The sequence below is a fragment of the Metopolophium dirhodum genome, chromosome 1 (assembly GCF_019925205.1).
Source record: "Metopolophium dirhodum isolate CAU chromosome 1, ASM1992520v1, whole genome shotgun sequence".
Taxonomy (NCBI): domain Eukaryota; kingdom Metazoa; phylum Arthropoda; class Insecta; order Hemiptera; family Aphididae; genus Metopolophium; species Metopolophium dirhodum.
In genome coordinates, this window is record NC_083560.1 from 115,784,067 (window position 1) to 115,811,927 (window position 27,861).

Below are 27,861 nucleotides of genomic sequence, written 5' to 3' on the forward strand. Positions count from 1 at the left end.
AAAATATGAACAACTGTTTAACTTTCTAAAAAAATACATTAACGTAAATCTAAAATTTAAAAAGACAAGATAAATTAAAATGGGTTTTAAGGTTAATTTTAAAAGAGACATAAAAAATAAATTCCCAGAATAATTTAGAAAATATGTCAATTAACTTAAATCTTTTTACAGAATTCAAATTCAATTGTTGTTAGTGGGCGTAATTTTGTCAGGCTTATTTAGTTGGCCTAAATCATGAAATAAATGCCTACGCTGTTTCCAACCACCTTAATATTTATATTTTTCTTTCTTTTCCTCTTATCCATTATAGAGGTGATGGCCCATCCGGTGAACCGTGACTGCTATTTTCAGTTATTACTCTGTTTAATATTCTTATAAGGAAAATGTGATAACAGCATTACCTACTATACATTTTCGCGGGTACTTATTTTAAAAAAAATAAGGGTTCTCAGTACCACACTGAAATCGGTTTCGCGTAATAACCTGGAAAGGTAGTTATATTTTATTGTTACACAATGATGAAGATTGACATTCGATGGATTTCACATTTCAATACCATAATGGGCCATAAATAATTATAACTTTACAAATATTTTACCATTCGTGATTATGTTATCATGCCCGCCTATCTAATTTGTTATACAAACATTTTTCCGGCACACATTTTGTATAATATTTTGTTTTGTACAAACCAATAAATATGTATTTACCTGCGTTTCAGTTGAAAGACATAAACAAACACTCATGGGTTATCGCCGGAGGTAAAGGAGAAGTGCACTTAGGTATGTCAATGATAGACGTCATACAAACCCACATAATTCCGTCCTCAAATGACTTAGACACCGACGTTCTTCAAGCCATATCAAGTTTAGGCTGTTTCAAAGACCGAGAAAAACTCACCGCCGCTTTGTTGAGCGTCGAGTAAGTATAGTGCTATTGAATTGAACGCGCTCAGAAAATCTGAACCGAAAGAGAAACAAAATCATCACACAAACAACCACTGATTCTCGCGCCGTTTATTAGAACCTCCACAGTATATAATATTTATATTAAACTATTATTATCAATGTCATATTATGTGCAAACATTATTATGTGTACACTGAACGAACTCGGTTCATAAAAGCGACTAACGTAATATTTATGTTTAGTCGAGGTGTCATTATATTATATATGATTGTGTTTGAATGGGAACGTAATCGAGTACGAGCGATTTGTAGTAAATTATCAGTTTGTTTTGTCACGCTATAATATAATCAGTCGTGAAATCGATTAAACAGTGATAATCCGAAATTAATAAATAATATCAAAATATGAATAATAATACCTACTTACATTTTCGAATGAAATTCCGATAACTACAGTCGACGTGAAGTGTACATTAAAATGTATTATTCGGTTCGCGTAATGTAATGACGATCGCAAACAAACAAATATTGTCAAACACATAAATACATTATAATGCGAATTATATTATAGGTACCTTCTCAGTGTTTTCGTTTAATCATTTGTTTGATACGTTTATTGGAAAATGTGTTTGGGGCAAAAGCTGGGGATTTTAATGTTAATTTTGTTATTTTTCGAATAGTCATAACACTGAAAAAGTGATATATTTCCTATTGCTCGAGCGCAAAAAACGACGACCGGCTAATGAGGACGACACGGTTGCAGTAAAAAACACCAAAAACAGCTTCGATCCGCCGAAAAAGCGAGTTGATACGTGTAAAATGATCGACGACATCGATAGTAATTTTTCTCAGATCAGTGCTGGATCTCCTGCTACGCCGCGAAAACAAATGTTGCAGTAAGTAAAATAAATTAATTTTATCAAGAGTCGTATATATATATTATTGTAAATAGATACATGGCTTAGGACGTTATAACAATATAATTGGTATGACTGACAAGACTTTAACTTACTACGTTGTTTCCAAGGACCTGGTATTTGGACCGCCCGAAAAATGTTTTAAAAGCTTGAAAACATTTTACAAATAAATATTGACTATTTGTGCAAATAGTATTTGAAATTTGGGGGGGGGAGGAAGATTTTTATATAGAGATAAACATTTCATTAAATATTGGGGTGTAAAATGTTCAGGTTCTTGGGGGGGGTGGGGGTGGGGCTACAACGGTTAGGAAAGGCTTCATAAGAATAACATTATATTTCAGTTGAAATATTTTTAAAAACATTGTAAAAACTTCATCGTAATTTCACGACCTAATAAACACTAGATAATTATGGTCTTATAAATGGAGACTATTTCAAGAATCTAAAAAGGCATCAGTCATCAGGTAATTGACCAACATAGAATATGTCCTACACTATGAGCATTTAATTTTTTTAAAAATACGTTAAAAATTTAGTTGGGAACGTCAGGGGACACATTCCTCCTTTCACCACCCCCTCTCACATCATCGATTGATGCACAACGTATAATTCGAATTAGGTACTGAAAATCGCAGAACAATCTTCAGGACGGTTTCAACACGTATAAACCTGCAAAATCATGAGTGGTTTTCAATAGACATATCGTGGTGAACAAGGACTTTGGTGGAAGAGTGAAAGGGTGTGTAGACTCTCTTGTAGCACTCTATGACAACTAAAACTAAATATGTACATAGTTATGTGGGGCATGAAACAAAACAGAAATTATAGGTACCTACCTCTTATCCTCTTATCTATACATACTATTGATACTTATTGTTTGGATATTATCTATAGTTCGTTATTGAACCGTAGTGTACGTGTAGCAACGAAAACTTATCGTCCGATGTAATGTTTTGATTGTTTTTCGTATTGAGTAGTCAACCATTGTAGCGGTATAGTCAAAGGCGTCTGTGGAGTGGGGCTGAGTGGCACCGAGGGTGGTTATGTATAGAGTCTGCACAGAATTGACTAAAGCCCCTTCGAAAATATCAATCCATTAGTCATTACTGTGCATGTAAATGTTTATTTATCATTATTATTATTTTGTTTGTTTGTTTGTTGTTGTAGTTGGTATAAAATAGACGTTAGGTAGGTATTATAAATTTTTATTACCAAAAGAGATCGTTGTAGCGACAACAAACAGACAGCTTGCACTTATAAATGATGAAATGATTGCAGTGGTATAAATTGTTTTTATTTTTTAAACGTTTTGAGCGAAAAATAAAATATCAATTTTACGACGATGTTGTTTTCGTTTATATTTATTATTCCGAGTACCTACCTACTACAACAACTGAAAAATATCTTATTGCCCATGGTTTACCTTCATCCACGTATTTCCCATTACGACCTATCAATTTAGATACAATATTATTATACTTAGATCATAATTTTTTTGAACATATGGAAAAATCGCTTGTTTGCAAAAATAATGTAACTAATATTGAATACAAAATTTTGTTTATATTTTTAAAAATTCAATAGCATCATTTAATGTACTCGATAATTCTATTTGTTTAACCAATTGGTTTACAGGTTAATTTTTTTAACATAATTTTATGTGTGCTTTTACCAAACATTATTCTCTTAAGTTTTCCGCCTTTAAATAAAATCACCCAACGCAAATTTTTAAAAAATGTTATCCAATTTGATTTAAGATATGGTGAAAATCCTATGTAAAACATTTTAAAAGGTGTTCAGAAATTGAAAACAGTCATGTGACGTCGTTGGGCCGAACACTTGTGACTGACCACCCACCCATGACTTATACTATAATATACGAATCTAAGTAAAAATATCCAAAGACAAAGTCTCCAAACCAAAATATCCAAGGACCAAATAACTAACGGTCAAAATATCCATGGAAAAAATATCCAATTTTAAAAATGTAGAAAAACGTTATTATAAATAAAATGTTAAAATGTAAAATAATACAATTAGGTACGTAGATTAGTAGATAATACTAAATTTTTAATAAAACTAGTTCAAATATTTTCTAATAAAATTAGCTCAAATATTAATTTATAAAATTGCAAGCATAGAAAAAAATTCTTTAGAAAATAAAAAGATATAGGTACACAGATTTTGTGAGTTGGTTTTCTTCTTATAGTACTTACATAGAGTTCACTACTCGCATGACACCACCTCTTCAGAATATTACTTTTAAAGTATTTTAAAAATTTAAAAAATTTAACACCGCACTAAGACACTGGCACCACTATCATCTAATACATAAAATAATGATTGAAATAATACTGTATAGGATTAGTGTATACCTACATTTTTTTATTATTAAAACTTTATAGCTTTTGTGGCACGGGTTGATCAATTTGTCTGAAATTTTTTCGTTATGCTTTTTTTAAGTATTGGAACCGATTTGAGGGGGGCAATTTGAACATTTTGCAATTTTTTTTCCTTCATCTATACCAGAGGACTACCCTAATGTATACTAATAGACAACCGATCACAATATTTGAACTTCAAATGGTTATGTGCTTCTAAGTAATTATCGTTAATATTTCCAATAGCTATAATAACAACTTATGAAGAACTTATATACAATTTCTACAGAACAGATTTTTTGAATTTATGAAATTTTTTTGCATACTACATAATATTTTATTATATACCCATAAAAATTCTAATATTGACATTTTGTGAGTGTAAAATATAAAATCTATATCTGGTTTTTTAATTACAACAAAATAAGTAAATTGATTTTATCCAAAACTGGTATTGCAAAAAAATGACAATTTTACCCTATTTCTTTTTGTTTTTTCTAATTATTTAGAAGAGTATTGGGAATTTACTGAAGTTGAAAATTAATGCATTTTTTCTACTATAAAAAGTGTCTCCGACACATAAAAAATGAATATTCATTAACCATTATTGTTCAATCAATAAATTGTTCGCACCACTGAGAATTTATAATACATTAAGTTAAGATCGATATACCTATTACCTTGTGCGACATTTTTACATAGCAAAAACGCCATCTTTCTTAAACTTTATCGTACTTTAAAACGAAATCAAATTATATTTCTTGTTATGTGATATTGTTTATTTTAATACAAAATTGAAAATAATATATTATTATAATATTATATTTATGCGACTAATGATATCATACGCTGTTCACAAGATGACCATAACTGCTTTAATAAATTAAAATATAATCCTTTGCGTACCACAATGATTATACCTATGGTCTGTTCTCGTGTACGGTTTATAACTAATAGCGCCTGGAAAATCGCGTAAAACTTTGTAACTTAAGGTTTGTAACGTTAATTTTTGTTCTCTACCGCAGAAATCGCATTTACTACAGGAGAGGAAGTTACAACAACGTAAGTTCTGCGGGCGGCAACATGTGCAGCGGTTCGAGCTTAGCCAGTTCTTCGACCTTAGCTGGTATATTATCACCTCTTCCCCAAAGGTAACGTACGAGAAAAAGGGAAAACGATTTCATTTTCGGTTTTAACGGGCCCGCCGGCGTTTTACGACTGTTAGGTCAAACAACTCAAACTATCGTTACCACAATCACCACAAGAGCCAGCAGTCGAAGAACTCATCGATTTCCCCGCACGGCAATTACATTTCTGCGCACAACCAGACGTTGGACACGAACAGCTCGTGCTCGGCAGCCGTACCCCCGTCGCCCGTGCACCACGCAAAGCAGGCAAAAGTCGAAGTACCTTCGTCTCCTAACCACAGTAAATCCAAACACCGATACAATAATATAATAAATAATAACATTAATATAATATATCATTAATATCGACGGAAACGAGCGGATTAATAAACGCACAATAACATATGATTATAACCCGCACGTGTGATTATTGTTTCAGTGGTCATCTGCACGCCTCCGGGGTCGCCTCAGCACCTGTCTAATCATTGGAAATCCAGACTTACGTCGATACGCAATAGCGTACTGGGGTCGCCGAAATTTCACAGGCGTAAACCTCAAAGTAATTGCGTTTTGTCGTGATACATGTGCTTGCTATAATATTGTAAATTATTTAAATAGATTAAACGGGACACAAAGATGGGCCGCCCCATTTCCCAGTAAATTTTTTTTTTTTTTAATATTTGAGTAAAATAGTTAGTTTTATGTTTGATTTTTTAATTGACTTAATTATTACCTAGTTTAAATTACCGTTGTACATAATAATGTAGTTTTAGCGTTTTCCAGTTGATTAACAACGTTTTACGTCAAGTTTAAGTCGTGTTTATAGATATTAGCGTATAATAATTAATAATCGTGAAATTAAAATTCGGTGCGAACTTAGTAGACGCTCGATCATGTGATTGCCTAACCTCCGGAATGAGTGTTGGGCAATAAACGTTGACTCGGTTTAGTTTTTTATTGCGAACTTAATCATTTTGAACTTTGTAGATTGCCCATAACACGTTTTATAAAATTGTGCGTTTCTTTTTCTTTATGCAAACAGTGGACATGGACACGCCGTATAAACCGACACCGGAATCTTCACCAGAACTAACGAAAAAATCGTGGTTCGGAAGTTTGATGGCTTCTGAGAAAGACGAGACGTTCACTATTTTGATAACAGGAAAACCGTTATCTACAGTAAAGGCTGACTTAATCCATGCATTGCTTTCGGTAAGTAGTATGAAAAAAAGTTTTTATCGCCAACGTCGCCGAGACAATTGAAAGAAAAGTGGAAAATTATTTATAATAATATATGAAGTATATAATTATTGACTATTATATATTGATCACAGTCAGTGGCGTAACATTAAGTGATTTTTTATTTTTGAGGGGAGGGCAAAATGTAATACTTAAATATTTTTCGTGTCTAAAGATATAGGTAATAAGGAGGAAGTGTCACCCTTTCTGCATCTCAAACATTTCCCAATAATTAATCTGTACCTACATGTTGCATCTATGTATTTTAGAATTGTAGAATTAGTAAAAATATGTCAAGTTAGTTGGTACTATCCAGTAGCTATTAATTTTATAAGCTATAATTAATTACAAAACATTAACTAATTCACTGAAACACAAAAGTGTTGTTATATTTAATGAATTAGTACAGGAGGCCAAAACTATATGTCCCCCACCCCCAACTATAGTAATATATGTCAGAAAACAACTGTTCCCTTGCCTCTCGCTCCCCCCCCCCTCACCCGTATACATTTATGATCGCAGTATTGTTATTGTTCGTGGAAATTTGTCATTTTCATGTTTGCTGCAGTCATAATTATAAAAAAAAAATAATATTAATAACACTCACCGCTTTTGCTGTATTTTTTTAATGTCATTTTTAAACTGTTGTATACCTATATAGTTAGGTCACTTCGTCACAGTAGGGCGCACCTATATACATATTATACTACAACCTACGTAAAAAAAATGAGTATGAACGATGTTCATAAGCGTATTCGTTTGGTATGTATAGACTCATATTATTATAGTGGTCCTCTGGGTATGAAAAATATGGATAAAAAACTCAAACAGATTCTTATGTCAACTGCTGTTACTATATACAGCAGATGTATGGCGTAATGCGCTTTGAGCCGCACAGCTTTTGACTTTATTTGTTATATATTATTTTTGTCCAGTAATCGTGTAATACAGAAAAATAATATTCAAGCTCAAGAATAATTCTCTAAAAAACCAAAGTATCGTATTCATAGAATTGTAGAGTTTAAAATAGGAGGCCTAAACGGTATATGTTTGCCCTTATCACTATAATAGTAAACAACTATAGCAACTGCCCTCTTCTCCCCCCCCCCCCCTCTCCACCTAGATTGTGCTTATGATCGCAGTATTGTTATAGTTTGAGGAAATTTGTCCTTGTTTACTGCAAACATAATTTTAAAAACAATAAATATTAATAACACTCGTCGCTTTTGCCGTATTATTTCAATACAATTTTTAAACTGTTGTCTGTTGTATATATACTTATAGGTCACTTCGTCACATATACATAATATGCATATATATACAACCTAGGTCAAAAAGTATCATGGAAAATGTTCATAACCGTATTCGTTTAGTGTTTAGTATGTAGGCACATTTAGTGGTGTTCGGCGTATCAAAAATACGAAAAAAAAAGTGGCGTGTGTCAAATTTTGTATCTGACGTTCAATGTTGATATGTCAACATGGCTAGTCTTATTTTTTGTGCGTTGAAGCTCCCGGATATGGCTTCACCCTTTCGAAGCTAGTTTTGGCCATGTTCTAGAAAGAAAGAAAATGCAGAAAGGATAGTTATAATTGTTGCGCCGACGAACTCCTACTGGGTGAGAAGTTAGTCCGACGACTTGCGCCTGTTAATAAAATGTAGGTTGACTTATGGGTGCAGAAATAACGAGTATTATAATTTATGAAATGTACATAATAATAATATCTAAGCGTTTTATGATATATAACAATAATTAATAATAGCATGATTACTTCTATCATGTGATAATTTATATAATCAAAATTAATACAGATAATAATACTAATAACAATTTGATATAATACATGGGTGTATACGTTTCCACGGACACTCTACTTGGACTACTGAGTTGAACGATTGCGCAACTTCCGTTACACTATTTCGTGACATCGAATTTACCAATTCACTCTAGAACCATTTTTTTTACACACATTCTTTCTTTCTTTTTTTGGGGGAGGGGCGTTAAGATGTTAACACATCAAAAAACTTCAACAGATTCTTATGTCAGCTGCTGTTACTATATACAGAAGATGTCTGTACCTATGGCGTAAATGTGCTTTGAGCTGCACAGCTATTGACTTTATTTGTTGAAGTTATATATTTTGTCATACAGTGGTCCAATAATCATGTAAAACGCACACAGAAAAATAATAACCAAGCTCAAGAATAGTTCTGTAAAAAACCAAAGTACTGTATTACTTAGTAAACAACTATAGAAACTGCCCCCCCCCCTTCTGTCCACCCCTTCATCCCCTATGATCGCAGTATTGTTATACTTCGAGAAAATTTGTCGTTTTCGTGTTTGCTGTAATCATAATACTATATAATAATATATTAAAATATTAATAATATAAGTGCAAATTAAATTTATTTTCAATATCTTTGGCACCCAAGTCTTACAGCGAATAATATTATATCAAATGTTTATATAGTATAGTGTTAACCGTAATTGATAATTCACTGCAATAACAATAAGTATTAAAGCGCAGACACTATTCACGAGTCATACACGATAAGTGCACAATATCTCTGACCGCTCTGAGTGCTTAAATGACCATTTTAATTTATATAGTGTATGATGTCTACAGGTTAAAATGTAGGATTTCGTTCTAACTAAAAGTGACTTTTTACATTTTATAGGTCGATGAATAATACTAAAAATAATAAATATTAATAACACTCGTTGCTTTTGCCGTATCATTTTAGTGTAATTTTTAAACTGTTATAGATCACTTCGCTACCTATACATAATATGTATATATTATATACAACCCGCGTCAAAAAATAGTATGAAAAATGTTCATAACCGTATTCGTTTAGTGTTTAGTATGTAGGCTCATGTGGTGGTGTTCGGGGTATAAAATATACGAAAAAAAACTCGAACGGATTCTATTATGTCAACTGCTGTTATACTATACATCAGATGTCTGTACCACGTAATGCGTGATGAACTGCACAGCTTTCGATTTTATTTGATGCAGTTTTATTCGCCGTACAGTGATCCTTTCATCTTAAACAACTCCGCTAACGAAATAAACTAATAAGCTACCGAAAGCCATATACAGATATATATATTCACGATGTGTTCGCTAGAATTTCCTACTTCAAATAAAATTCAAAACGTCAGAGGATATACTCATCAGCTGATATATATATATATAATAAATGTTTATCCAATCTAATATATAATATAGTTTGTAGCCTACGCAGAACCAGACTTTGTTTAGAAGTTTCTTTGATTTTATATTTATTTTCTCGAGTTGCGTTTGAAATCGGATACCAACTACCAGAATCCGTTCAAAGCTCCGATTCCATATACTTTTGTGTAATTCGTGTGTTGTACCTATATAAATATAACATATTATTATGTTTATACTATATATATACGTACCTACCTAAATAATTGTATGTACCTTACTATTTTAGTAATGTTTGAATAAAAACTGTTCTTTCCGCGAATACATCAACACGTATTCAATAATTGTTGTTCAAATATTACAAACATGTATTTTGAATGTATTTCTATTTACCTTGGACAAAATATTTTTAATACTGGTAGGTATACTATCAAATAATAATCAGTTATAGATAAAAATGTAATTACAAATTTTCGAATATGGGGCCATAAATGTGCCACTGCAAACGTAATTTCTGTTTAATATAATATTATTATTTATACAGCTGTTTTTCAGAGGTTATAAATTATTATATAAGTTAGGTACACAAACAGCTAGTATCGATGTAGAATATTATAACAACAGCGTACGTGTGACATTTAAATTTCCCGCGTAGTAAAGCAAACCGAATATACAAGTCAAATAAACGAACAACAAAAATCGCTGTAATAATAAATAATAATAATATGTCGGCCTGAAACGAATAATATGATATATTTTTAGCAGCGATTTAAATCTCACGCCGAGCACGTCTCTTATATTAAAAACGTATACAACAACGTCCATGCGAAAATAAATGATAATAATAATAATGAAAAAAAAAAAAAAAGAATCTTTTTCCATAGATATTTGGAACGTCTCTCGGGGGGAGGTTTAAGGCGGGACGAAAATAATATGTCTGCTCGTCGTATTATCTATACGCGACGAGAATGTCACGTTCTCGCGTGACCCGTTGACGTCTTTGGTGCGTGCACAAGCCATCATCGTTGCGATGAAGACAAACGATAGATTTGTGGCAAACAAAAGTGACATCGTGCAAAACAAATACGTCCTATTATGTGTTTGCTGTGTGGACTTGTTATTTGGTTCCGACCGATCGGAGACGTTTTTATATTATGAGAAATGTGCCACTTCTGTTGCCTCCGTCTTACGAGTGCGCAAACACGATCCAATTCGCGTTTATTTTTTATTTATTTTATTATAATATTCGTTATAAACATCGCACAGCGTAAAAAACTACAGAGCTTACAGTTTCAAATATTTATATTCAAATCAACTAAATTACACAGTTACAAATATGAAAAAGGGTCTGGTGTGGTTCGGTGGTCGGTATTATATTGTGAGTGCTGTTCATAAGATCAATAAAAAAAAAATAAGAAATAAAAAAATATGAATAATATATCAAAGATATTATATAAAGACACAATTACGAATATAAATTATGAATCAAAGATACAATAAAAGTATGCAATAGTATGTTAAGTAAATATTATTTTTTATTACCAATCCTCTGCAATATGTAATGACCGCATTCCAATTTATTGATCCAAAGTCTAATAACGAAGTGACTAATTCAAACTTTTAAACATCTAATATCTGAGAACTGCCAACAATTAGTTTCATAAATCCTAATGTTCTATATGTAATACCATAAAATATAGAGTTTATATATGAGATTTAAAATAGAAGTCCTAGGATAGAATAATACCTAAATCGTTTATTTCTTGGACATGACTTATAATGACTGACCATTATTAATGTTAGGATATTCGAAGGTTCATGGTCGTTTTTTACAAGAAAAGGTTATTTGCATATACATTTGGAAATGTTTTATTTTTGCGCATTTAAAGTAGGTTTTAGGTATATGTATATACCGTTCTAAGACAGTAATACCGCTCTCAACTAATAAAAAAAGTCATCTGGGGTATTTACTCGAGCTAAGAGTTTAAAAATTATCAGTAAATAATAATAAATTACAGAATTTAATTAATATAATGTCTTTTAATTTTTTTATAAAAACGAGAAACAACAGACTAGGAATAAATACGAGTATAATACTAACGATGCACAACTCCGATGTGAGCGTGGAAGTACAGACGGTTAGGTTATATAAGATAATATAATAATATCGTTTCCGTATTTCATACAAACGCATATCTCGACGAAATCCACAATTTTTATAATAATAAGAGGATAATTGCACATTTTGTCTGCTCGTCTCCAACTTACACTCTTACAAGACGCGTGTAACATAACAAATTTGCATTCAGCAGCTTGTGTTTATTAGTTTCGTAAGGTATTTTTAACTTTTAATATTACAGTGAGTTGACATTTTATCAAACTTAAAGGTAACAATATTATTCAAACACATTGCATTCATGCACAACATGTAATAAATTCAAATAACTCCACCAAGCACATCTTCGTTACTGTCTAAACTTCATCGAAGCCAGAAATGAAATACCCCAGAAAATCTATACGAAGCGCAACTATTCCATTATCATAAATATATACCATAAATATAATTTCCTATAGAAAAAATCGAAATCAAAAACTCAATGTAATAATTTATATTATAGTTGTTACTATAAATAATAACAAAATAATAATAATGTTATCGGCCATGTTTTTTTGGAGGTGTTTCCACATTTTCCAAATTCGTTACCTATAAGCTAAACATTTTTAAATTGTAATATTTTAGACACTTACTTACCTATAACTCACTTTAAAATTAAAATATCGAAGAGACATCTCCAACAAAACAAACGATTTTACGAACGACTTTTAATAAAATGTCGTCGCAAACTTATAGAAATGTAAAAGTGAATTATATATTGTTGTACCTATACACTCGGTGTAATTGAATCCACGTTTGGGTGGGACTTATTGAACTGGAATGTACTGAACAAATTGACATAAAATTTCACATTCATATTTCTAGCTCCGTTTTTTAATCTGTATAGGTTACTATTGAATGGTTCAACTTCGTTTTGGTAAATGAAAATCGAATATTTTTTGGTTTATACAGATGTTTGCCATTTGTTAAAGAATTTTTTTTAAATAAAATAAAAAAATATTTAATATTTTACCAAGTGCTATTCCCAATATGCCACAGGTGGATTTATTATCTCGATCGAATTAATTATTACTATTATTTTATTAGTTCAACGAGGTACATTGACACCGATTTGTCCATGAAATGAGGTATACACAAAAACCGAAATACACTTAATTTGAGTATGTACCAGAGTATTAATTAAATTACGCTTCTTCAGAATAATGAGTCCAAAGTAAACATATTAAGACATTTAAATCAAATTATACGCTACGTATATAAATATATAATAGTTTACATGTGCGTACAAGTGTCAGAAACCCTCTTATATCCAAATTTTATTTGTATTATTATAATATACCACTTACCTTATTATTGCCAATATATTGAACTCATTATAAATGGTGCGTTTCGGTTTTTTGAATCCCATTAATATTTTAGTTCGATAATACCTATAGAACAATTCACTATATTTTTAAAGCTATAACGAAACTGATAAACACACATTTGTTATAATATGACGGAGACATTCAAACAACAAACGTGGATATCATCTTATCGTTAGAAAAATTGTAGATTTCGTTGAAACCTAACCTAACGGAAACTATAATATTATTATATCTTATATCCTAACCTTGTGTTGTACATTCGCACTCACATCGACGTTGTGCAACGTTGTTATTATATTTATTTGACAGCAATGATCAAAGTACTAGTTCTGAGCAAAATACTTATGATCGTGACTTATTTTTTCTTCTCATTCGACTGCTGTTGCACTGTGTGTTTTGAAAAAAATCGATTTTCCAGAAAAACAAGTTACAGAAAAAATGCACCTGATGCTCTAGTACACTCCATAATATAGTGCTGTGCTTGACAGCATAGACCGGTCATGTCTAAGGTATTAGCTTTATCAGTGAACGGTTAAACATAAATCAGTGGACTTTAATATTACTATAATGTATTATGACATTTTGAGAGAAATTTTATCCGATGACTGGGATAGACGGTAAAGTTGTCATAAAATAGGTCTATTTTGGTAAAAAACACAGACGGGATCGAATCCCCTTATAAGGATGTTAGCCTTATACTTGTTTTCTCTCTCAGACCCACATGCAACATAAATAAAATCCATTCACGTAAAACCGTTTTTTTTTTTATGATTTTTGAGTCATTGTAGAGTAAAATCGCCCAATAAAAAAACTATAAAATATAATATTTTTAAGGGTGTGACATATCAGTTTTATATTTTTATTATTATTTGACTTTATATTGAACTTTAAAAATAAAATTGTTTCGAGATAATATTTTGACAATTCGATGTGTTACATCCTCAAAAATATTATTCTCTATACTTTTTACAATGGGTACTTTAAGATTACTCAAAAACATAAAAAAAAAATATCATATTGAGTGAAAATGTTGTTTAAGTGGCGCGTGGTCCAGAGAGAAAAAACAAACGGTGCGCTGACATCCTAAAGACGTCTCTAAGAGCTCTTAATAATATCGGTGGAAGACATAAACGTCAAAACGAGATAAAAAAAACAATAAATCATATCATACTAAAGTACCGAATTCCCAGATATTTGTGTGCTTTATTCCAGATTTTAAATTTAGAACAATATTGTTCAAAAAAGTCAAACGTTAAACGTATAATCTTAGTCCACAAAATATGAATAACGCGTATTATCTAATTAAGATAGGACGTCAAAGTTTCGTGTTATAACATTAAACTTTATAACATTGTAAGTAACTATACTTATGCATTTACGTGATATTCTATCCCATAGAGAAAATTAATTTTACAAAACAATTACGAAGATAGGGCGTTTTATGCATTTTATTTAATGAACAGAAATAATATAGATGTCGACGATTATATGCAATACTTTGGATTATAGACGATTTTTAATATATTAAAATATTAATAATATATGTGCAAATTAAATTTATTTTTAATATCTTTGGCACCCAAGTCTTATAGCGAATAATATTATATCAAATGTTTATATAGTATAGTGTTAACCGTAATTATTGATAATTCACTGCAATAACAATAAGTATTAAAGCGCAGACACTATTCATGAGTCCTCCACGATAAGTGCACGCTACATCTGACCGCTCTGAGTGCACAAATGACCATTTTAATTTATATAGTGTATGATGTCTACAGGTTAAAATGTAGGATTTCGTTCTAACTAAAAGTGACTTTTTACATTTTATAGGTCGATGAATAATAATAATAATAATATATATTACGCTAATTAGATGCTGTTTATGTCAGGGGATGATAAAACTGACGACCTATTTTAATATACTATTATAATATATTATTTAATTTTAATATCTTTGGCACCCAAGTCTATTTACGAATAATATTATATCGAATATTTTATATCCATAGTAGTCGTAGTGTACCACCGTAATTGATAATTCACTGCAATAACAATAAGTATTAAAGCGCAGACACTACTCACGAGTCATACACGAAAAGTGCACGCTACATCTGACCGCTCTGAGTGCTTAAATGACCATTTTAATTTATATAGTGTATGATGTCTACAGGTTAAAATGTAGGATTTCGTTTCAACTAAAAGTGACTTTTTACATTTTATGGCTCGTAGAAATAATAATAATAATAATATATATTACGCTAATTGGATGTTGTTTATGTCATGGGATAAAACTGACGACCTATTCTAATATACCCACCACCCATCACGGGTGCAATAAAACAACAATGATATGATATTATATTATACTGTTTTATATCATATTATTTTTTATGGTTTATTTACGACTACGAATAAAATAATTGTATTAATATAAAAACTTTCTACCGTTCGTGACAATGGATACTCTATTTTATTAATAATCATCCAGTAGGTAGTTATCGTATAGTTACATTAGCTTGTATTTAGTTAATAGTATGTGCACCTACATTAATTATAACTGTCACCGTAATGCTCGTGCGTATATTATATGCAATATAGCAGGGAAATAGCCCGTGGAGGGGAAAATCTGGACTGCCAAGTTTTTTTTTTTTAATACTGTTTTCCGCACATAATAGATATTTGATCTATTTGTATGTATTTTGGCTCCACATATTATACATAATATGGGAAACTTGGTTCTCCAAAATGACGTTTTTAAAGAATAAATATCGTTAAAGATTGACTGATATCCACCTTAAAAACACTCTGCGCATTAGTTGTTCTCCAAGAGTACCAAATTTTAAAAAACTGGCTAATATTATGTTATACTGAATAGTTTGCTTTAAATAGCTTAAACTGTATTTTCAACACAAAAATAAACAAATTCAGTATATTAACTAATATTTAAGTTTTTTCTGGCCCTTGAACATTTTTTTTTCAAATTATCTGGATTACCGCCATAGAATTAAATTGCCTACCCCTGCAATAAAGGTTTCTTTTTTTTATTAAGTAATTATCATACATTTACAGATTTAATAAAAATTATAAGTTATTAGGTACATTGTAGTTCGGTACGTATCGATTATTCGATAAATTGTCTTCTTCTCTCCGAATGTATTTGTATTTTTTTTACTTAACGTAATAATATAATAATACATTTTATGTAATAACAATATTATACAACCACAACAACTGTTTATTCAGATGATATAATATTAGCTGTGAATAATTTTATAATAATCCGTCTATTGTAAGCACTTAGCATAGATTGAGATTGTCACCGCACACGAGCGACCGTCGGGTTAGGTTAGGTAAAATTATTATAATATTCTGAGGAATAAAATGCTATGAACTGAACCAAATTTTCGTCGAGAACGAATATAATAAATTATAACACCTATAACGAATAAGAAAGATGTAATTTCAGTACAGCAGTGGCGTATTTGCAAAAGCTTGTTCAAGTGAAATTGGCTATTCATTTTATTTTATACAATTCTTAATACAGACGCCCTGAATTGATCAACTTATCTTATTTTCAGTTGTATTCATTTTTTATTTTATTCAAAGATAATTTGATGATTATGTAATTATTTATTATTGTCACAGAATAATAAATACACGATAAAACCAAGACCCATTCCAAAGAGGGGCTAGGCGTCTGCTGGCCAGTAAGCCACCTAAAGGAACGATCCCCCCCCCCCCCCCAATGCGTTTGTCTTTTGTTTAATGCAATAATGTCTATGTAGTTTTTGAATAATTATACCTATAACAGCGTCTGTTTTCCCATAGACATTTCCACGGAAGTGAAGTTAGCCCCCACTTTGTCCAAATTATTATTGTTAGAGCTTACTTTGTAAGTAATAATTGTCAATTGATCGTCTAGTATAATTTATACAATGTGGGTGTTTCCTTTAAGTTAACTTGAGTCAGTAGGTACTTATCGGCTCTGAAAAACTTACAAATACCTAATTTCAAAACATCTACACACATTTAAGTACTATTACAAACCTAGAACTTAAAATTCGTCCGGTGCAATTTTGGGTTAACTTCACGCACACAAAGTTTTTGACGTCTCAAAACGGTTTTCATACTCAGACAGTAACATATTATATTTTTGTACAATTATTTTGGTTGTAATATACCACGTGACACGCGTCGTTTATTCAACAACGAATTGTACATACGACGGGTGCAACGATAAAATAATATGCCATTGGGCTTAGGTGTGCCGCCGTGTGAGTATGTATTGATCGTTGTTGGTATACATATTATAATAATATAGTGTTAAAGTTTCGGCGTCTAGACGACTAGACCGTATATTATTATTGTGAGCATTGTTTCAAGTGCAAAGCATGTCTATTATTATTATTATTATTATTATCATCTCTGGAAATTAAACGACCGATTTTTGTGCCCATCGATATCACATAATAATATAATAATATTGTAAATTGTAATACATCTGAACGACAACTGTGTCACTCGACTGCACAAATGCGCAAGCACTGTAACACATAGTGATTGGATTAACACAAACCATTTCGAAGTGGCGCTTAGTCGAGCGAATCAATTTGTTGTATTATGTATCGTGGCGGGAAATAAAATACGTTTATCAGACCTAAGCTTACTTACACGGGACAAATTTCGAAATTTTTTTGCCGATCGCGAATGATAAATTGACATGGTGTTATAATATAATATAATAATATGTGTCTATCTAGTCGTAGTTAAACAAAATAGCAGTTTCTAGACCTAATCGCATTCGATGATGACGTGTCATGCGCAAGATGGAAAACTGTGTAAGGCTTCGCTTTGATAGATTTTAATTTTGAAAACGTATTTGGATTTATTTACAATAGCTCACTATAATATTATGCATTCAATCGGAGCGATTTTCGACGTTGCAGAAACTTTTTGCAGAGCGATAAAAAAATATAATTAAAATTGAAAAAAAAATTGTGTTCGTTATCATTGACATTTATACCGAATCAGAATACGTTTTCGGAATTCAAATCCATCAAAATAAAAATGCTGTATAATTTTATCGATTGACATCATATTTTGACATAATTCAGCTTGGGGTAAACCTATTGCCTGCATGAGTACCGATTAAAAATAAATTATCATTCACGCGATCAGGTGACGATACAATATCCAAATCAACTCATCAACATTTTCATTTTATTCATAGGTATACTTGTTAAAATATTAGTCACAAGTCACCATAAAATCTAACGAAATATATTTTAATACCGCAATATCAAATTTCCCATTTATTATTTTCTCATTAAAACGCGGCCCACACTCCACTCCATAGCGTTCAATGTCGTTTTAAAAGAGTACCTTTTATAATATTTAAGCATTTTATATTATACGAAATGTTCACAAAATTCAATATTAAAATATACTTGATTACTAATTTAAAGTAGCTTACACGACGAGTGATTGTTGGTTGTTACGTGAAAAGGAATGAAATAATCGTGTAGGAAATTCATGAAAAACGTGTTGACGCAGATCGGCAATTAGTCGACAACGAACTTAATGTTTACAACAAGTGTAATTTCAGAGCTAAAAATCTGATGATTATATTTTAGAGAAAAATGCATAACAGAATGTTTCGAGTATAATTTAGTAACAATAGTTACTTAGTTATTTTATAATATTATAGAGGTGTTAGAAAATACTTTTTCTCTTTCCATAACCAGTAGCTGTAACTTTTAGTGTTATGAGTTCTTTTAAATAATGGATATGTCGTTCTCATTGAAATATTGTTGACTTTAAAGTTTAAATATTGTTATATTTTGCATTTTTCTCTAAAATTGCATTATTGAACAATGATAATAATAATAATAACAACAATAATGACTGTTCATTGACTCCTTGTCTGTTTACACTAAACACTCAATAATGTTTAAAATCTGAAAATGCGATTAAATGATTTATGATTTTGCTGTGTAAGTAACAATTAATGTTCGTGTTTATAGAATCTTTGGTACTCGTCTTGTACATACAAAAATGTTACCTATGGATATCTGTTACATGCTGTATTGTATATATGCATCCTACAAATTCATTTTAAAGTAGGTAATTTAAGTATACGTAACCCTGGTACCCATAATAGGCTTTAACAGGCTTAGAAATGTTTTCTAACGTTACCTACAGTTCTAAAAATTACCTGATTTTTACATTTGCTATAAGATTATGAAAAATTGTATACCTATAGGTACATTTAAAATAATATGTATTCATTTAAATGTTTTTACAATAGGTATTTATTTAGTAAACTAATAAGAGATAACATTACTCACAGTGGTGCAACTTGTGGGAGGGAGGGTAGGGGGTAAATATCCCTTATTGATTTCGGTATAAGCTTATTATGGATAATTTAAAACAAATAGTTTTGAAAGGTGAGCTGTAGTACCCCCCCCCCCCCCCTCCCAGAATTTTTACCCTAGTTGCGCCTATGATTACTACGATTTATTAATTTGCTTGATATGATTTTTTGTTGTTGTACAAGTCTTGTAGCCAATTAATTTATATTAATTAAATTATCGTAATTCGTAACTTTTGAGAATCTACATGTGTCACTGTATTCATCTGTTAGATTTCTTGGATTAGAATTGGTAAAATTAATTTCCGAAAAGAATGACTTGCATGAATAAGTTGAAGGTAATATGACGAAATTCGCCAGTGCTACTATCTTTATAAAGGAATAATTTTCTAGAATAGCATTCCACACTTTCAAAATCTTGTTTCCTGTATTCTCGATCAAACTGCCTACTTGGTTAGGCACTATCACGCTCAATTTCTTCCAATTCGTTTCATAGTAAAATATAATATATAATCATGAGGCCACTTCATCAGTCAATAACAATTATTCAATTTTATCTGTAGATATTAATATGATATAATGTATACATATTATAATATTATTCATTTTAGACTACCTATTAGCCATCTCGTCGCAACACGTTTAGTATGTTATCTACGTTTTTAACAGACCTACTATTTGATTTTCTAAAAGACTTTCAACGATACGAAATCATACTTACACTATAACATGGTCTTATTATTTATTGTTAAAAATAAAATATAATATATTAAGTAATGTTTATTTTAATTTTTCGTGTGTCATCTCGGGCACGCGTCCCATGGATCGCCAACCTAACCTAACCTAACCTAACCAGGGCTATAACATACTTTTTTATTGATATATTCATCATTTTACAATTTTAATAAATAATAATTTCTAATTTCTCAATTATCTATATTATATTGTTTTTATATCGTGCCGCAGAAAACTTCTGACATTTATTTTCTTTTAATGCAATAACAGAACATCACAGATTTTAGTGCAGTTGGCAATCGGTCATATTTGTGCTGTCTCTTGTTTTGGTTTCATATTTAATGTAATTTTTCAAACATGTGTTCTAAAAACCATTCGATCGTTTGATTCTGTGCATCACGGCAAACGATGGTTTTGTTTGATTATCATTCTTATAAATGTAATATTCTTAATAAAATATACTGTCAAATAGGTTGCTAAACTCTAAACTCCTAAACCTCACGAGTATTCAACGTGGCAGAATAATATATTCCGATGATATTAATTATCTAACATCTTAACAACTAATTATTAATTACATAGTAAAAACAAACATAAATCTTTTCCTGTTAAAATTATTACAATTTAAGGTCGATAACAGTATTCTATCAGGTAGCATACATCACTATCAGTGTAGTTGTGGTAGGTAGCATATGACTGGAGCTTTTTTTTTTTTATTGAGAAAATACCTATCCACGTTTTTCGTTTTTATTTGCTCCATCGTAAATCCGCCCCCTTATTATATACAATTTGCGACTCAATGATTTTCACAAGAATATTTAGTATTCGTGTAGGTACGTATTGTATCGATCATTCCAACACGTATACTCGAGCAAAGTTTCTTTCGTCTTTTTCGCAGTACCGAATTTCGCGATTCGATTCACTTACATTCTTCTTGTCAGTCAGTTCATAGTTGTCACTCCACATCAACATCGATTTTGCTGCGCAGTACACACACACACACACAAAATACGATTGAAATTGCAATCGACATTGCAAAGTAATGCGAAATACGCGCCCAACATATTTCGGATGTACGACAAAGTTGGCCGACCAAATCGTAGCTACGATCGAAGTAGTCAAACAATCTACAAAAATAAATGCGAGGTGCTCAGCGTATTCCTAAAAATCGGACTGACGATGGCGGCCGGTCGGAAATCGTTTTATTGGTATCTGTGAATGCTGCACTTTCCGACATGAGTACCGCGAATATAAAATGTATACTTAATAAGGTAACGGACCAAATCATTCCTATAGGGTATTAACAAGTAATTTTCATCGCTTTCGGACGCTGAATAATATATTATATAATATGCTGCAGTGGCGCAAATAGGAAAAACCTCTAGGGGCCGAGTTTAAGCATCAAAAGTATATTTTGTTTGAACATGTAACCTCCAAGGATTTCGGCAAGACTTTCTCCGAATTTCACATTATTTTGTCAAGCATTAACATTTTCAAATCACAATACATACCTAATTCAATAAACAAGTCAATAATTCAATTATCAATAAATCATGTTAAAAAATAAATAAAAAATAAAACCAATATTTAAACATTTATATTTTATATCGTCGAATAAACTGTAAATCGTCGTTTAATGTTTACACGCTGCCAACGAGTGGTGCATACTAAAGTGTGTTATAAAAATATACGGATTCATTGAAAAATAATAAACACGATAAAAAATCTTGGTATTCACAAGTCGAATATTTTTTACAGTGCGATTCTTCGATGTAATCTGTGAGTTTTGACTACCCTCCCCCCTCCATATTCGCGTCAATTAATCAAAATATACACGTAATAATTCATAATATAATATTTTTCTTTTGACGACAATAAAACGGAGCCATTACTCGACAGTTTAATTTACTTGCACCGATCGTACCAATAAATTGTATTTCATTCTGACGGTTTATGTAGATAGTAACATTTGTATTATTATAAGCATGACGAAAGATGGAAACTTTTTACCAAAAAACCATGGCCTTATGGTCTCAATGCCTGAAAACGGTTATTTTTACACACGATATATTATTATTGTTTTTCATTTCGTTTGTTTTTTTCACCGATATATTATTCTGGAAGAACAATTGTGATTTTGCTTTTTTTTCGGTTGGCGCGCTGCGATCGTATATAGTGTTAAAGGGGTTTCCAGGTAAAAAGGGTTTAAAAGCGTGAAGCGACGGAATCCTTTGAAATGGGAGAGCTGCCGCGAAACACCATAACAATAATAATAATATAATAAAACGGCCCCGGCGAAGGGATGTGGCGGGGTGGATGGGATAAAAGTACAAGCCGTTAATGTCGGCCTCCGACTTCCGAGGCGGCGGCGTCATGTCACAGCCGTAATGGAAAAATTCTTACGGGTCCCGGTCGACGATCGGACCGTGTTTTTTTCGCCCTATCTGCTCTACGTATTGCCTCGTGTCGCGTGTATACAGGATGTTATATGTTCACCCAATTTTTTTTTTCCAGCGACAAATTTATTCAAATTCTGATTTATGCAATTTTCAAACATACTTAAAGGCCATATTTTCCAATTCATGAGATTTTTTGTACTATACTCAAGGAGTGTGCTGTGGTGATATAAACTTCTACTATCTGCATAAAATTCGAATGAGTGATTTCTGAGTTATTTAACTTTGTATCTTTGTGTACCAAGAATATTAGGTCATTGATAATGCGGGTTTGGAAGCATAGCCATGTATGGTGATTTGAAAGTTGTAATATTATTTATGATTTGTAAAAATGGTAAATGTTCAAAATAAATAATATACCAATATTACATCTAATTTATATTTTTGAGAAATCGTTTTTAAGGACTATTATGCTTAGCATAAACATATTGTAATAAATGAGAAACTATTCGTTAGAATTTAAAATTAGGTAGGTAGGTACATCAGAATTTAAATTAAAATTGTCTATTGAATAATTTACAGTAAAATATGAGGGGGGGGGGGCGTTCTCATTTGAAAAATATATTAAGTTTGTATAGCCACAGGTTAAACAGCACGAAAAGTCACGAAAATTTGAAAATATTGTCTTTAAGCACCTACTTATGTTTAAAAATTCCAACAATCAGAATTTCAATAAATAAATAATTTCAGCAATGAGAGTGAACATGCTTGGTGAATCACCCTGTATAAATGTATATAGGTGTACGTATACAAAACAGCGGGTCGAATTCCGATCCCGGGCCCGGGACCCTCCCCTCCCCTCCCCTAGACACTGGGTGGCACAGCTCCAGAATCGTGTATATGCTGCAAACGATTTTCTATATTATTATGTGCAATGTGCCACGCTATAATAATACACGTAGCATGCGAGTGGTTTTTCAGTTTTTCTCGCGTAGTTTTCGTACAAACATTTTATTATAATACGCGTATAGGCGCCTATATAATATATATGTGGTTACAACACACACATATATATATATATATATTATAATGTTTATATACATGGGTATAATGTATATATATATATATATATATTATAATGTATGTGTATAATATTATTTAAATGTGAGGTCCGGGCCCCGCGAAACATAAAAACGACCGTTACGCACGAAAACGAAACGGGTCGGTTCGACACGGTGGTAGGTATAATATATTATTATTATTATTATTATTATTATTATTATTGTTATGTGTTACGGGCAAAGTGGACCATCGTGTACTGGCGTTATAATAATATTATGTAAGTGCAACTTACTGTCCGATTGGCAAAGTAGGCAAAATTATACATCGCCCGAACTGTATAGTATATTATGGAATTGCGCAATCAGGCTCGGCCGATGTAAACTACAATAGTTATAATTGTTTTTTTGCATTATTCAATAGACATGTTTTATAATACTTTGGTCGAATATGCGTTAGTTGCATTTTTGTATTTCAATACAATTTTTAAACTTTTTTAATATTGCTATTGCATTTCAAATTTATTTAAACCATAGTCATATTAATATAGGGATTGACTACACCCCCCCCCCCCCCCACCGTACCCTGTCGTTACTACACTATATAGGCTCCCAGAGTCAACATTGTTTGAAAGAGACAGTCAATACCCATGCCTTGGGTACATCAATCGCATAGTGCACATAATTTTTTTCCGAGTTATGGAGGGACGGAGGAGGAACCGCGTCGCATTACTTCTCCTCCGGCCCCCCTCGTTTATTGACATAAAACGTAGTTAAACATAAACGGCATCAAGCCTAAACCCCAATATGATGGGATCTAAAGTGTATGTTATCTTTTTCTAAAAATCTTGTCATCTTTATTGTTGACATTACTCTCCCGCTCTCTTGCTATTAATTTGTACAGACGGTCTTAAGTAGTGTGCTATATTATTTTTCTTACAATGTTGACCCCCAAATCTTTCTCATTCTGTTATCAGTCCATTAGTCCCCCCCCTAGGTCTGTATAGGTCATATAGGTTTATGATATACTGCAGGCTGGAGCACAGGCGCACAGCAATCTTTTACAGAACTCTACACTACACACGACTGTACTGCACACATTTTATTAAGAACATACACGACGTTACGTGTGATTATTGTCCTTAACTATGTATTAATAGTACAATATCTTCAATATTACAATTAATATTATCGGGCACAATCGTGCCTAATATCGTGCCTGATCATCAAATCTAAGATTACTGCAATTATTATTTTGGTATGCCGATAAATACCTAGTTAAGCCATATATTAATGTCGTGGATGAAATGGTCTTGACATGGCGATAATTTACGAGATATTACCGAAGGTTTGATTGACACGCTGTTGTCAACACAACTACTGGAAATGTAAATACGATGTCATTGACTGCAAGAAATCTATATATAAATATTTAAATATATAACGAATTATACGTGAATTATCACTACGTGTTGTGTACAGACCAATTCACCATGTATGCTCTCCGCCGTTCTAACAAATTCTGATTTTTGGGTTTCTTAAGTATAATACCTTCAAATACCTACCTTTAAATCAAATGTAATCTAATATAATATATTATTATTAAAAGTGTTTTGTATTTTTTTTTACTTGAAATTGTTTTATAAGTAATTTGGTTGAAGCCGGATTAATTTAAAATTTTTACCATATTCTGCAAAATATCAAAAGTCCACTATTTTCTATTTCTTTTTTTTAATCTAGGTATTCGTGTTTTTAGTGCACATTGCAAACGTACAAAAAAAAAATTTTAATTTTGGAAAATATTTTCCTTGGTGAAGACATAATAACAACATTCCATACGCATAATATAACATTTTTGGAATTTTAGTACCTACGTATTTGACAACGACGGAACTAACAAACTTCGCAGTAATGTATGAGAGGAATAAAATGTTTTATGATTAAACAATAAAATAGACAATACGACCGGACATATTATTATAATGGTATTAGCCCTGAATTTATGTTTTATCGACTATTGTATGTATATCTAATACTCTAATTATTATTATACATTGTGTGTATTTTAGAGGTTCTGAGCGATGAATGTATTGATTTTACAATGATGTGTGTTTTTTTCTGCTGTAAACATTTTTCCTAATGGAAATAATGCTTCATTTTTCAACTTCAGCATCTTTTCTGATGAGAAAATGAATTTTATTAGTATTTAGTTGGTTCTGTCCCACGGCCACTTGTAACCTACTGTATAGCAGAGCACTAGAGCAGTATGCATCTTTTTTTTTTAATAATTAATAGGAAGGAGTTAATAATTTTGAATATGTCCTTTAAAATATATATCCAAAGGAAACAAAAATATACCTAATATTCCACTTACAACATATAATTTCAACAAATCCGTTAACATTAAAAATTATATATATAATATATACGAATATACCTATTGATAATCTATTGACGTTCCCAAAAAATAGTACTAAATCAAACATAAGTTGTAGTTTATAAAATTGGAAATTTAAAACAGCTCTGACTCTGAAATTAATGTTAGTATCACACAAAACTTTTGGCGTCTTACCCATTAATGCGTATAAATATTAAATTGTACTGGTATTTTTAAATTGTAATAATTATTGGCCGACTTATTGACACGTTGTTATAACTGATTAAATGATATACATTCGGTTGTATAAGTCCAATAGAAATATTATTTTGTCCATACGGGACACCATACTTACATTAAATTCCATGAAAATAAATATACTTTTTTGAAAATGTGATCTCCAAGTGTACGCACTGCCGTGAAGATTGCAAAAATTAGACATTTAAAGCACACGCCTGGACGCAAGGCAAAATGGGAGTGAACGAGCTTGAGGGATTTATCGCCCCTTGTAAATCCTGTGGAGTGTGGACGTCCTTCGGTGCCCGTTTATGCGACGCTCCGGACCTATGGTCGGTGACGACAAAATAACGAAGGTACGAAAATATATTTTCCATCATGTGCATCGGGCAAAAACGAAATATAGTACCCACGTGTGAAAATAATAAAAACAAATTATCGGCCCACTGGTCGACCACATAATATATTTATTCAATATAAATAATATTACGTATAAATTATATCATATATAGGTGCTCCATGCGAGGCCGTGGGGGTTATGTGCGGACATGCGATCGTAACGGTTTTAAAAAAATAAATAGTATAGAACATTTTTATCCCGCAGTAAAATAGTAAAGTGCCGATAATTTTAAACGGACTTCAATCGAAAGTCGAAACATATGGCGCTATACAAGATAATATTATATTATTAGAAGGTTTATTTATTTTTTTTGCGGTTTCTGAGTGAATTGTGTTGGGCTTTCTAATTACACATACTTCTGTGACTTTTTATTGATAATAATAATAATAGATATAGAAAATCGGTTGCAAGTTAAAATATTTATAGTTACCCAACAAAAATTGATTGTTACATCCCCGCTGTTCAGAATTGTGAGTCCGAGTCCCAATAAACACCTGTGCGGTTGCATAATATTAATTTGTATTATATTATTCATTTATTGATTCAACGACTTGTACAAACAATGTTATGCGATGATAAATTATTCACAAAACATTAGGTAAGTTCATAATGGGATTGCAGATTTCTAAAAAATATAATATCAGTTAATCCAGCTGTATTGCAGGTCCGGGAAAAAATAATGAACCAAATAAATACAAAACGGCACTATAGGTGTATTTGTGTATTTTAGCTTGAGTATACATCTCAGTTTATGGGTATTTCGGAGTTGTAAGTAAATGGTGGATTGGATACAGCGCCATGAGCATTTCAGTTTAAGTGTATTAAGCTTCAAAATAATAGCTCCATTATCAAATCTGTTTGAGCCCGAGAAAAAATGTTAAATAAAATGTAAACAACACTGTGTTTTTTTTTACATGGTTTAGTGAGTGGTTTCATCGAAATTGTTTTTAAAAATTCACTTTATACACCAGACATCCATCTGTACCACAGTATATTTATTTGCTCAATTATCCGGGGACAGGAATTGGGTTCATAAAACTATGTTTAAAACC

The 27,861-nt window shown here is 31.5% G+C and overlaps 1 protein-coding gene across 3 annotated transcripts in view; it reads left to right on the forward strand.

Annotated features, from left to right (window-relative positions):
• The window catches only part of LOC132934327 (serine/threonine-protein kinase BRSK2), a 118,846-nt gene that overhangs the window by 65,017 nt on the left and 25,968 nt on the right, over positions 1-27,861 (forward strand). For all 3 annotated transcript variants that reach the window (XM_061000621.1, XM_061000623.1, XM_061000622.1), the window contains exons 7-12: positions 722-921; positions 1,588-1,803; positions 5,234-5,359; positions 5,434-5,636; positions 5,775-5,894; positions 6,378-6,547. In XM_061000621.1, coding sequence (XP_060856604.1) covers positions 722-921; positions 1,588-1,803; positions 5,234-5,359; positions 5,434-5,636; positions 5,775-5,894; positions 6,378-6,547 — 1,035 coding nt within the window. The remainder of the gene's footprint in view (positions 1-721; positions 922-1,587; positions 1,804-5,233; positions 5,360-5,433; positions 5,637-5,774; positions 5,895-6,377; positions 6,548-27,861) is intronic.